Source organism: Hakea prostrata, chromosome 1 (genome assembly GCF_041222555.1).
Source record: "Hakea prostrata isolate BN-2017 chromosome 1, UWA_Hpros_2, whole genome shotgun sequence".
In the NCBI taxonomy this organism is placed as follows: Eukaryota; Viridiplantae; Streptophyta; class Magnoliopsida; order Proteales; family Proteaceae; genus Hakea; species Hakea prostrata.
The window spans coordinates 13,923,302-13,936,871 of NC_142600.1; the positions used below are offsets into that span (position 1 = coordinate 13,923,302).

A 13,570-nucleotide genomic window follows, 5' to 3' on the forward strand; every position below is an offset into this window, starting at 1 on the left:
ATATTGTCCAAGTTCAAGAATGAAGCAAATAAGAGAATTATGTACGTATAATGTAAACAGCAGCCAAGAACAGGTAATTGAAAAAAGAAAAAGAAAAAAGGATACTGCACAAATCATTCTAAAATTATGTATTTGTGGTGCTGTGGGCTATGGGGGGTACATGCGAGAGAGAAAGAGAGAGAAAGAGACAGACAGACAGACAGAGACATCATGGTTTGTAAACACACCTCTCTGTTAATTATAAGATATCCTTGTCCATCTACCATGTATGATATCATCATTATCATATCATATTCAGAATCTGGAAATTTCAGAGGAAGTTTTGTTGTCTCAATATCAAATGCACAAACATGAACTTCAGCACGTTGTAGAAGATCACTCCTTTTCTCTAGAACAACACCATTGCTAGATATGCTAACATCATACCACTGCCCACACCTTACATCTGCATTGCATGAGAACTGTTCGTTATAAATATCAGAAATAGTGAAAGGGTGGCTAAGCTCAAAAATATTAGCAGGACACAGGTCAATCACCATTATCAATGGCAAAGCGGACATGATAAGGAACATCATACTCTCGGAGATCAACAATGCAGTCTATGAAGTCATGAGGTCTCGTCTTGCTGCAAGCCATGGTAAAACATATGAACCATTTAAAAATATTTTAAAATTAAAAAAAAAAAAAAGCAAAAAGTATTAATGAAACACCATTTAAAATCCTACAGGGTATGCTACTCAAAACAAGACACAAGGCCAACAAACGTAATTAGTAGCAATTTGGTTTCCTCCCGTGGGTACAAAATAGAAAAGAACCTGGACACTAATAATGAAGAATCACTAAATGAGCTACTCCTTGCAACCAATAGAATGCCTTTGGACAGCTAACATTTACCTTTTGCCACTTAATATAGACTCATATGCCTCTGTAGCATCAACTTTTGCCTGGTTTCTTTCAACAACATGCAGCAGATCATTCTTCACATGCATCAGTTGTTGGACCGTATCAAAGGATATCTTAAGATAAGATTTGCAGAGACCAGACAAATGGTTTTTCTGAAAAAGCTCACACATTTGATTAAAATAAGAAGTAAAATAACAAAAAAATTACATCCATTGCCATTGAGCATGAATTCAGGGGAACTCAACAATTGCAACTAATAAACATACTAAACAAACACTGTGACACACATTAAGCCATACATACAATTTAAGTAATATGATACATGAAGAGAGAAAGAAAGAAGGGAAGAAAAAGAAGAAAAAAACACAGCCATAAACCATTTTATGGGAGACTGGAAAGGATATCTACAAGCGTTTTGCACTGCCATATCTAACTAAGATACTCTCTATGCACTGATATCATTTAGGTACTCCGTACTTACAACACAATCAAGGTAAACCAAGTCAAAATGTATGCTTCTCAACAGAATCTATGGAAGGATCAAATAAACCCAGTAAGAAATTAATAAGTGTTTAAACATGAAGACACTTAAATATCAATGATGTAGCATGAGAAACGTCCAATAACACTCTTAAGCAACAGAAACAGCAGATGTGAATAAACATTCTCTATGAATTTGATCACTGCATTGAAAAGAAATCTATACCTCCTCACCAATGTCCCAAAAAATGTACAAAAGCAATTATTTTTGTCCAACTTATTATATGGAAAATGGAATTGAATATTTTCCTGGCAAGCAAACGGGTTAGCAAAATACTCCAACACTCTATCCACCTGCCTTGTAATTCCCACACGGCATATTTATTTCGATAATGTATAATTAACAAATTCCACATCATTCCTGCAAAGACAGCATATGTAAGGGATTTCCAGTTTAACACTTATCTATTTAGCTATTCCTCTAGCGGTTGATATTCTAAAGTGATAGTCTAGTCCCAGATGACTGTGCAGACAAATATAAAATAGAAATACCTAACACTGAATAAGGATGAAAAAGTGGATGATTAGCAGAAGATACCTCAGTGAAGCAAAATATTAAGCAGAACTCAGAGGGAGAAATTCTCATGAGATAATAGGAATGAACAACTTACCAGATCAAGATCTTCTTTCTCCATAATTTCGATGTCAGAAATCTTTCCTTCATAGCGTCGCCTAAGATATGCCTCAACATCTATTTCCATTTTTTCCTAATATTGACAATTAGGCAGAGGTTGTAGGGAAATTAAATTAACAAGGAGAACACAGAACATGAAATCAGCCAACAGTCCATCAGCTGAACAATACTCCAAACACAAAAATAGTCCCCTTTCCTTTCCATCGCTCGATTGGTTTCTTTTAACCATGGATTTGAAATATACCTTTGTCGCGGCATAAAAATAAGGAGGAAACTTGTACTTGCATTTGAAAGTAGACCCATCCTGATGCAAGAAAAATTATAAGAACACCTTGAAAACATGCCGAAGTAACTGGGTAACAAGAAATAACCACTTCATCGATACTACCACTAAATTGAATACGAATAAGAGAACTCACCTGGGTAACAAAGTATAGATCGACACAGCTATATGTCTTATTTGTGTCTTGGTCCTCCCAAGATGACTGCAAATGATAACCACACAAGGAACCCCAAATATAATGAACCGGGAGAAGATGAGTCGAAAATTGGGAAACAAGTATCCGATGAAACTACTCACAGATGCAAAAGTGAGCAACCATCCAAGCCTCTTTTCGCCTTCAGAGAATAGCTCAAACCCTAGGTTGGATTCGAGATCCTCCTCGGCGTTGCGGATATAGTTTTGTTTCTTTCTCGAATTTTTGAACCCTCTGCGTCTACCGTCTCCATTCATTGTTGCTTCCTGTTGGATCGAAGACCTTCTTCGGCCAGTGTCTCTGATTCAGACGAGACTCGTCACGGCCATCACCCGTTATAATGGGCGGGAAGAGTTCCCAAACCCCTAAAACAGTTCTACTCAAATCCCTTCGATGGTCGGTGAGTGTTTTCCCGCTCTTTTTGTCAAGTTATTAAACGTTCTCCTGCAGTCCTGCAAATGTCATTTGCCTTTTAGGTCGGATACCCTTTCTGGCGAATGTAGGGGCCACCATTTCCGGGCCGATTTCAACTAGTTCTGCACTTCTGCTTTGTTTTAGCCCATGATCTGTTGAATGGCCCAACGAAAGAAAAAACGTAGGATAATTGTTGTTGTCCTTGTCCCTATACTATAGCTTAATTACCATTTAAACCCTACACTTTAAGAAATTACTCCTAACCCCACACTTCTAATAGTGTTATGTTAAAGTTGGATGTGTAATGTCATTTTGCCTTTCATTAGAATAACGATTATCACCTTATCCCTTGTACTTTTTGAAATTAATAACCACGTTGCCTCAAATTATTGATGCCCCTACCATGAAGTTTTGTTAGTTAATTGATGGCGTACTATCTTTGTATTGGATGCCGTGAGGGATCTATGCAAGACTACCTAAAGGATAATGGTGTTCATTTTAATGCGTGTCTGCCTAGGTAAAGACTGACATAGTTAGTTTATTAGCTACATACTTAGAATATCATTGTATTCACAATATTTTTGCATATCATTACTATCTTGATGATGCGTCCAAAATTGGTTCAACCCTTAGATCCTTACAAAACAAACGTCAGATGTGGCCCGACTATGTGGTCAAGTGGCCACCTCCGAATGCCAAGTCAACAATGGAGCACCACCGAACTCTAACTAGTTATCATAGCTTTAATTGAAAACGATAATGGAGGGAAACGATATAATTGCCTCCGTTGGGTATAAGGCTTTAGTTTATACAAGATTTACCTAATTTCCTTGACCGTTAGATTTGTTGGTGCTACCTCTTGGTGGCCATCAGATGGTAGGGTTTTACCACTCTTTTGGAGTTAGTGGTAGTTACCTTATGGGGCACACGACCATCCACCTTATATTATTAGTAGTTACCCTTTATATCTTGATCTCCCATCCCCCATGTGATTGCCACACTCATTTTGGAATCTATGAATCCGATGGCTAAACTACACCCTCACAATCACAGAGGTATGAGAGGAATAAATACACAAACACTCAATACCAAGAGTAAGTCCTCCAATAACATTAACTCTTGTTCATAAGTAATCCAATGGTTATCAAACAAACAAGAGTTTAAATAAAATTCAATTTTATGGGTGGGTTTAAATAAAATTCAAATTTAATTTAAATTGGATAACCATTGGATTACTTAAAGGCGGCACACTCCACAGACCAGAGGGAAGGAATTGGACGAGGATGTGAATCCGAGTAAGTCCTCCAATAACATTAACTATTATTCATAACTCTTTGGTCAACAACTCAAGAAAACATTATCTTCATCATTTGGGAGCATTTGCTTATTATTGTGAGGATTTATGTTCGAATCGAATCTGACTTAATCATTGGAGGTGGTTTTCCGTCCCTAGAGGCGGCCCACTCTCACTTTCATGGTTTTTCCAAGAACCAAGGACCAGGTTTGATATTGGAACGAACCATTTGGATCACTTCAGATTTTGGAGCAACAGCGTCCCTAGAGGCGGCCCACTCTCACTTTCATTGTTTTTCCAGGAACCAATGACCAGGTTTGATCTTGGAACGAACCATTTGGATTACTTCAGATTTTGGAGCTACAGCAGCAATACCAACTCTTGTAGTTTTCCACCGACTATTTAAAGAACATCCTCCGATCAGGGTTCAGTTTTGCTTTTACCTTTTTTCCTGCTTCATGGTTGTTCAGTTCGTGTTTTGGGTATTTCCGCAGTATTAACACGGTCGCTACTATGGGCCTGCTTGTTTTGTAACTTTTGTTTAAAAGTTTCCAAGCAAATTATAATTTATATGATTGTTCCATATTCTTTTGTGCCTCGAGTGATTCATTAGAATAAACTCTACAAATCATATTCAACATGAAAATTTCCAACTTTTTTTGTAGACAGATGTTTTAATTTACCACCTCATAAGAAAACAAACGTAGCTGATGTGAAGTACATTCTGAAGTAGAATTATGTGCACCATTGCTGCCGCTGAGTAGTGTTAATGATCACCATGGTATGCTTCCTTTTCCCCCTGTTTTTTCATTTAACTCAAATCGGCATTCCTTCTTTATATTTACTAAAGCATTTGTCTGCTTTAACCCGTTACTTCTTCATGTTGGTACGTTAATCCTCGCTATGGGTTAATCGATCAATTTTGTTTTCTCTGTTGGATAAACAATTGATCAATTTTCATTTTCTTTTGGGTTCAATTGTTGCAGGAGATGGGGTTTAGTCTTTTTGAGTGTAAAGCCTTTGTTTCCCACGTTCAAGCTCTCATCCTAAGTTTTTTTTGTCAGCTTATTGAACGCACATTCTGCTGTTCTGTTATCGCTGTACGCCTGTACGGTATTTTCTTCTTTCCCCTGTTGGGTAGAAAGAAATGTAAGGATGTAAAACGACTGTAAATAACAAAAAAAAAACCAAGTGCCAAAAATAACAAGAAGGATATGCTTTTTTTCTTTAACAGCCAAAGAATAACCTAATAATCAATTATCAATAACAAAAATCCAAGCGTCACGTCTTTTTGTCACTGGATTTGGAAAGCTCTGGAGGACGTAAACGTTTGCAAATAACTCGATGATGTCATATCCTGTTGGACCTTTTTCATTCAGAACCCAGATCCAATTTTCACGATACATGTACAAGAGAATCAGATATCCAAATCTTAACCTGTGAACACGCAGTTTCCCCATGAAACATCTCCGGAGTAATAAATCCCAAAATGGAACTCATCTTGTTTTAAATTTATTAGGCATCAGCTTTAAATGACATAATTTCAACACCAAATATCCATATGCAGTCAAATGAGACTTAATCAAATGAAGAGCAGGACAGCATTGAAGTCTAGGATAAATACTAACAATCAGTGAATAATGAAGAGATGGTGGCGAACGACAATGAGCCAGCGCCTGCACGTCGGCATCCACACAAAAAATTATTGCACCACCTGACACTATACATCGACTAACGCAGCCCAATATTTCTATCAACTAATACCAGCAATACATACGCGAATACCAAGCACAAACCATGCTGATGCAACACAAAGTCATGTCATTTTATTCCCATCTTGGAGACAAAGGACCCTCAGAACTTAGATGCAAATGTTAGACCTTCCTTAGCTAGTTCGTCCGGATTTTGAACTGGTGGCTGGAGCTTTGCGACTTTGGCAATGGCCTTGTTTTCATCTGCTGTTCCACCCTCCAAGAATGCACCAACGACCTTTCCTTCCTTGATCCAAAATGATCCAAATTTAGGATTGGCGGATGCTGGATCACTGTTTCCAAACATCACCGTATCTCCTACATTGTCTCCATAGAACTGCCATGATAGATCAAAGGAACGGGAGTAGAAATACGGGAGGTAATCGTACACATCAATAGATTTTCCTTCCTCGCTTGCCTTAATAGCCTGTAAGAGGGGCAAAATGTTTTATTCTAGTTCCAAAAATATATACTGAGAAGACATTTCAAGATATAATGAGAATGAAGCATTGCTCTTAATGATGAATTGCTGTTAAGGGATCACATGAACTGGTCATTGCCTACTTTTAGAGGGGTAGCAATTGCTCAAAATGCAAAAGAAAACCATTAAATAGATTCACATAAAGAACACAGCAGAAGAAATGAACTTACCTTGACGGCCTGCTCTGCTGACTTTCTGGCATGATCAACGTGCTCTACCCTCCTTACATCATTGTACAACTTCATAGGGAAGGTAGCCACATCACCAACTGCATAGACGTCTGGAACGCTGGTTTTGAAGAAGGCATCAGTCTGCAATCAAACAGACGATCACATAAACAGGAAATTTTTGTCACACAACAAATATCAAACCTACCAACAGTCTACTTTCAAATCAAGAATCTTCCCCCTCCCAAGAAGCCAGTTATTTTATTGTCAAAAGTAGTTTAAATGATAGATGAATAAAAGGTGCAAATTTGTCTAAGAGACTAAAGGAAACTTTCAATGGTCAAAATATTGTTCAAGGAAAGTGCATAAGTAGTAGACATTAGACTGGTGACTGGTGCAGAGTCAGACATGAATTATCAAGACCTCCCCTATAGGACTGACTAGCCAGCATCTCTCAAATTGGTCAGAAGTTCTTTCTTCATCAGTTGGTTAAAAAGCTTACACATCATCACAGAATACATTCTCCTATGTTCATTAAATAAATTCAAATAGGACCTGAGCAAAGTCTTGTTCAAGACCACATTTAGGAAATTACCAACTACACAAAAAATTAATAAGGCAATGCAAGTTTAAAAGGAACTGGGAGCCACACAAACCTTGATTCCACCTTTCTCTTCTTCAACCTGTCCTTTGAACAATGTTGTAAGGGGTCTTCCCCCAACACCAACAACAACAATGTCAGCATCCAGTACCCTCCCATCTTTCAGTTTGACAGACTTCACCTAAACACAGGGGCAGTTTGACATTAAGAAACCCTGTTAAGATTAATGTGGATTAGAGTTTTTGTCACATGGCTGAATGAGAACTTACTTCCCCATTTCCGGTTGTATCAAACCCAACTGCAACTGTTCCCTTAATAATGTTGACACCTTTCTTCGCATAATAACCCTCATAGAAAGCAGCTATGTCAGCAGTGAAAAGACGAGGCACTGCGAGAACATTTTAAATGGAATGAGTCATTAATCCTAAAAGCCATTTCAGGGATCCCAAAAAAGAGTCAAGATGTATTCATAGTGCAGATAAATCACATAGCAGAGCAGCATCCACCATGCTGGCAACTCCCGTCACACAAAATGGGTTTAAGTTCCAAGTACATAGGCTTGTTTTATTATTTGAACTGTTATCAGTGTTTCATGGATTAGATCAGATTAAAATTCTGTAAGTCCAGTACTTCTTTGAGTCACTGTTTTTATTTCAGTTTCCTAGTCCGTGTACATTACTTTGTTGGTTAAAATGGGATTAGACCTTCCTTTTTAGTGTTTGTGTTTGTGTGTTCGATACAAGTATGTAAGGGGATCAAGCATAGTACTTCGAATTTTAATCAATGAAAAGCTTTGTCTTTGCAGCCTATCAAGGAGCACTCTCCTTTGTGCAATCGTGTTTGATCCATCCTAACACCTTGTGGCAGGAAACATCGATGTCCTCCTCTTTCCCTTAGTTCTTATTCTTCCTAACCACCAAAGCAAGTAAATTTCCCTCTTAAGTTCCCACAATTTCTTATCTGATTTGGAATTCATATGCAAGGTTTATTTGCCAAAAATGTTAAGTGGTGGAATCCATCCATTGGATCAACCTCAAGTTTCGAGGAGCTGTTCTAGATGCTAAAGGAAGAATTCATGAGAATCTATCTCAGATAAGACCTGCCAATCTGAATACAGTTACTATCATCCTATTCTTCACTTAAATCTTGTCTATGGTCTGGGCATCATTATTCTGCATTGATTTCTCATTTCACTTGTCCATTATTGCAGAACTTATAGTCTATAATCAGAAAAGATTAAGGTCAATATGTTTTTTTTTTCTCGAGTCATATTCTGATATGAGAAATTACCACTGCCCCACTCCTAGTGTAACTAGTACAGACCTATATTTCCAAATCCATAAAATGGACTGAGTGCTGAATTTCAGAAACAATTTTATTCCCTTACTCCTGTGCAAAACTGAGTTTCAGTTTCATTTGAGCGCAGGGATTGAGTTTCATGAAATTCAATTCTAGTATTGGTTCTCGGGATATATTATTCTAGCATTGGTTCTGTTTTTCTTATTCAAATACAGTATTTCACAAATTTCATTCAGCTTCAGGAGGCAAACTGCAGATGAACTTCAAATCCAAATCAAAGAATACCAGGTAAGTCCATAAGAAAAGTTAAATTGGCTATTACTTACTGCACCATGGTTCAGGATACACCATAGTAACATCCAAATTGTTTATCTTCATTACAGCACTAAGCTCTAGACCAATGTATCCTCCTCCAACAATAACGGCCTTTCCATCTTTCTTTGCCTTTATTGCTTCTATAAGTTTGTCAGCTTCATCAATTTCTCTTAAATAGAAGATGTTCTTGGCATCAGCTCCTTGAACACCAAAATCAGTCAACCTAATGACCTACAAAAGAGAAGCCAAGGAAAAAATTGCATGGAAAGGGAATATAATTAAACCCTGATTGCAAGTGAGAGCTAATTGTTTTCATAAAACATACAGCACAATTACAAATCTTCAGATTATTGATACGTACTGTAGAACCAGTTGCAACTATCAAAACATCATACTTAAAGGTTGCTCCAGCAGCACTAGTAAGAGTCTTGGAAGCTAAATCTGCTTTCACTATTTCAGTGCTAAGCATCAACTCTATGCCTGCCACAAGTTTGGGAAAACAGATATGCATATGTCACAAATCTAAATCACCAAAACTCTTCAAATAATTTTGCAAGAAATTGTACAACAAACCTTGCAAACATAAAAGATTTGAAAAGATAGTGTAGGGAAGCAAAAATCATCACCTTTCTCACTGTACCACTCAGGAAGGAGTCTCTCACCCCCACTCCCGACACAGACATGAAATCCTGGGAGTCTTGCAGCTCCTGCCATTGATCTAATTGTAAGCTAAAAATATTGGAGAATTGGATATGTAACCCAAGGAAAAACTGTATCAAATATTGTTACTGAAGTCTAGAATGGAAGATGTATTAAACCTTGTTTCAAAATCATCAGTGCATAAATATAAAAGCATGGACAGAACAGGAAGAGATTTTGAGAGTAGGGGAAAACAACAAACCATATAGAGTTTGTTGGTTTACAGGTATGTGAAGGGAAATCAATTTTGAAAAGGCGAAGAAAATTTGGATACTAATGATTAAAAACTATTACAATACTTGGTAATTGTATTTTTCATATGTAATATTTATTCCACTTTTCAAATAAGATTAAGATGATGCAATGTAAAGTAAAATTCAGTGACCATAACTGGAATGTTTTGATTAAAAAAAAAAAACCATCTGAGATAACGTATACAAATGTTTTCACTATAAGATTGATTTGATTTGATTGGTGGCCAAGGGATTCACTTAAACCTATGGCATTGATTACCAGGAGACCGTTGCACCAGTTGACAAGATGAACACATTGCGAGTTGTGCTCCCATGTGCAGTGAATTAGGGTTGGGGTTTTTAACAACTTGATGTGAAAAATGCCTTTCTTAATGGAGAATGTCAAGAGGAAGTGTAAATGGATGCCCCACCAAGATATACTACCATAAAAACTCATGGGAAGGTATGCAAGCTCAAGCGTGCTCTCTATGGGTTGCAGCAGTCCCCAAGAGCATGCTTTGGAAGATTCCTTAGGGCCATGGTGTCCATTTATCCATTTATAAGCAAAGTAATGCAGATCATACCTTATTTATTAAGAAGATTGACACTCACATCACAGTACTATTAGTATATGTCAATGACATAGTGATCACTGGCAGCAGTACAACAGAGATTTTGGTCCTGAAAGCTTTCTTGCGAGCTGAGTTTGAAATCAAAGACGATGGAAAGTTGAGGAATTTCTTGGGTATTGAGTTGGCCTATTCTTCTAGCCATATTAAGATAAGGAAAACAGTTCTTCACATGACCTAGAAGGGGTTTTCTCTGTACTCTGCTTACTTTTCCCATTGGACTAGGTGATCCATAATTCATCCACAAACCCTCATGTATTGGCATCTTCCATACTATTTTCTTACTCTTATTTTCAAAAAAATTTCATGACTTCCATACTGAAATTTTTATTGAAACAAATTTCAGAGCTTATTTAGCCAAGTTGCCAACTCCATCTTGGCTAAAACTTGAAATGTATGTAGGGTATTTTGGGTCTGCCAGCTCATAAATTTGGGCCATCATTGTGGAAGATATAAGGTACCTTAGGTATAGCTGCTCACAAAATTTGGAACCATTCTTATGGAAGAATTAAGATACAGGGTATCTAGGAAGGCTTTCCCAAGTAGACCATGCATGACACCAAAGCCCAATTCATCAATATGACAGTGTCAAACTTTAGAAATCATAAACCCTAACATGTACTAACACTGGTTAAGTCTATCATTGTAATTCTTACCCTGAGGGAACAGATATGCCTTGCTCAGTGCTGGACGTTCATACGGAGCCACCTGAACAGGGGGAAACATATGTCATGGTATGCAAAGGAAAAGAAAACTATTGGCCTCATAGTGTACGGTACATTCAAATTGTAAAATGAGACTACACCCGCAGAAGTTGTACATAACCACAACAAACTCAGCATTCTCCAAACTTACTGATGTCAGCTACATGGAACCAAATGGACAAAGAGCAAAAGAGGGAGATAAAGAAAAGGAAAAAAGGCAGGGGAATTACGGCGAGAAATGAGATGAAATACGATAAATAAAAACCAACAAATTAACGAACTATAAGCAGTAGCAAGTAGCATCATAAATATTATATGTTCAGTATTGTAATTTGTCATTATTATTATTTTTTCGTGCTTTAGAAAGGTAGTTGCAGGTACATTTTCATAAATACACTATAAATCAGAATCACTTGACAACGAATAATGCATGAATCTTAAATCATAGAAGCAATAATCTAATTGATCAAACATGAATCCAACAAGCATAAATAGGAACAAGGGACAACGACCAACACTGAAAGCTTCCACCTAATAAACTTTTGCACAGCTTATATTTTCAGAGAAAAGAGAGTGTTAAACCGATTATACTTCTTTTCCAATCTCCATGTATTATTAACCTATCCCTTTTCCTATTCCCCCGTCCTAGAAAGCTTCCTCAAGTATTTTAAAACAGTTACTGCCAGGCCACGAACCCTCATGCCATAGCTGTTGCAATTTCTCTTTTAACAACATCTTCTTATCACATTCTGTTGAGGTAATGTATTACAAATAATGTGAGTGTGAGGAGTGTCTCAATTGCACACCCCACATGCAAGGAAGGGTTGGTTTTATATAGGCCCAAACCACACCTTACACCCCTTAGGATTCTTAAGGCAATGAATTGGATTTAATCCATTCAATAACCTTAACCCCACTCATGGTAATGGCCATGAATGGTCATGAAGTTGAAATGAGAATTGAAGGATAAGAGTTAAATGAGAATTGAAAGATAAGAGTTAGAATTTAAGTAAATTCCACCCTTCAAGTAATCCCACCTCACCACCATGATCAAGACCTTTAAGACCGATGACTAATGTCATAAAGAGCCTCATAACCAAGGTCATGAAGTGCCTCATTACCACCCTTACCTCATGGGTCCCACACACTAACAACAATTAAATAAAAGAAATGCAAAAGCTAATTTTGAAACTTAATACAGAATTTATAAAAAAAGCCTAACACATTCTAACCTTAATCAACTAACTGGTAATCATTGAACTGAATTTCTGTAATCAGATGCTTTCTCAAGGAAGAATCAGAGTCAGGATTATATAAAGAATTCCAAAGTAATCCAAAAATTTTGTGAGGTGTTTTGGCAAGGGGAGGGGGTTGAATACGTACAGCTTCTTTAGAAATAACTGCGAGCTCTCCTGGCTTAATGCCTTGTTTAGCAAACTCCCTAGCAGCATATCCCTGCGAAATAAATGATAAAACGAGTCACAAACTTAAGGGATAACAAAGAATGTTTCAACTCTGGAAAATACCACTCCGTCATGCTGACAGATAGTGTTACGACGTCAATAGATGGCAAGATCATCAAACAGGGGAGAACCAAGTATCCAGGCAGGTTGTCAAGTATAAGAGCTCTGAATCCAAAGATGCCGATGTCTTCACCCGTAACAAGACAAAATTAAGATACTCTTAAAGAATGGAAAACAATCTCAACAAAATTGGCGACATCGTAGATCATAGAATAACAGGTCTGAAGAACTAACAACTAAAAATCATCAAAATTATAAGAAATAATACCAAAAACATAAAACTATAAGCGCAGTTTTCTACGACTTGCCACGAGATGGAAAATCGAAAGAAAAAAAGGATCATAAAGTGAACTGAACAAAGAAACACGAAGGCATCGAATGAAGGAAAAGGCCTAACAGGATGCATAGATTATAGAAGATCTGCACTTACGGCAGCAACACCCCCGCCGACGATCACGTACTTGAAATGCTTCTCCGCCATGGATCTATCAGAGAACGATCGTGAAGAGAACGAAGAGATAAAGCGAGAGGAGAACGAGATTGTCTTCTGTGACTGCAAAGTGTCGCGAGATGAGTTGCTCCTACTCTGTTGGTTTTAGCTACGGTATAACTGTGATTAGACGGAGTGATCCCATTTTTATAGGAGAGGAGGGCCAGAGCATCTGCTTCATGACGAAACGACCCTTCGATTTTCGAGATGGATTTAAATCAGAGTGTGGGACATTTTTACACGTGGCAATACTCTAACCGTCCAGAATGATGACTGTGAATTTGCCACGTCACCGTTGCGATCCAATGGAAGACCAAAATATGGGTCTGCTCTGTTCCGTCCAGTGGAGCTATCGAGTTCAAGTGTGAACACGCTTCGATACCGTTTTGATTCCTTCCACCGTAGCCATCACGGGAC

General features: G+C 37.7%; 2 protein-coding genes across 4 annotated transcripts in view; both read right to left on the reverse strand.

Moving 5' to 3' along the window:
* LOC149027673 (DNA polymerase epsilon catalytic subunit A-like) overlaps positions 1–3,072 on the reverse strand; it is a 73,887-nt gene extending 70,815 nt beyond the window's left edge. For all 3 annotated transcript variants that reach the window (XM_089164741.1, XM_089164750.1, XM_089164735.1), the window contains exons 1-7: positions 2,658–3,072; positions 2,497–2,562; positions 2,322–2,381; positions 2,055–2,150; positions 895–1,055; positions 537–625; positions 228–445 (exon numbers count right to left, since the gene is read on the reverse strand). In XM_089164741.1, the coding sequence (XP_089020867.1) occupies positions 228–445; positions 537–625; positions 895–1,055; positions 2,055–2,150; positions 2,322–2,381; positions 2,497–2,562; positions 2,658–2,810 (843 nt within the window). In that variant the 5' untranslated portion in view covers positions 2,811–3,072. The remainder of the gene's footprint in view (positions 1–227; positions 446–536; positions 626–894; positions 1,056–2,054; positions 2,151–2,321; positions 2,382–2,496; positions 2,563–2,657) is intronic.
* A 2,664-nt stretch (positions 3,073–5,736) lies between these two features.
* Positions 5,737–13,283, reverse strand: LOC149027674 (monodehydroascorbate reductase). Its single transcript, XM_089164760.1, has 10 exons — positions 13,094–13,283; positions 12,524–12,595; positions 11,093–11,144; positions 9,502–9,582; positions 9,237–9,355; positions 8,887–9,106; positions 7,531–7,649; positions 7,317–7,442; positions 6,664–6,804; positions 5,737–6,439 (listed from the first exon to the last, which is right to left on the reverse strand). The coding sequence occupies exons 1-10, from the start codon at positions 13,142–13,144 to the stop codon at positions 6,116–6,118; spliced, it is 1,305 nt and encodes a 434-aa protein (XP_089020886.1). The 5' UTR covers positions 13,145–13,283; the 3' UTR covers positions 5,737–6,115.
* Positions 13,284–13,570: the final 287 nt, after the last annotated feature.

Excerpts from the sequence above, each read along its gene's own strand:
- LOC149027674 (XM_089164760.1), bottom strand. The coding sequence starts at position 13,144 with ATGGCGGAGAAGCATTTCAAGTACGTGATCGTCGGCGGGGGTGTTGCT. Across the intron at positions 9,107-9,236 it reads TAGTTGCAACTGGTTCTACA|GTCATTAGGTTGACTGATTT; the intron begins GTACGTATCAAT and ends TCTCTTTTGTAG. Across the intron at positions 6,440-6,663 it reads CAGCAGAGCAGGCCGTCAAG|GCTATTAAGGCAAGCGAGGA; the intron begins GTAAGTTCATTT and ends CCCCTCTTACAG.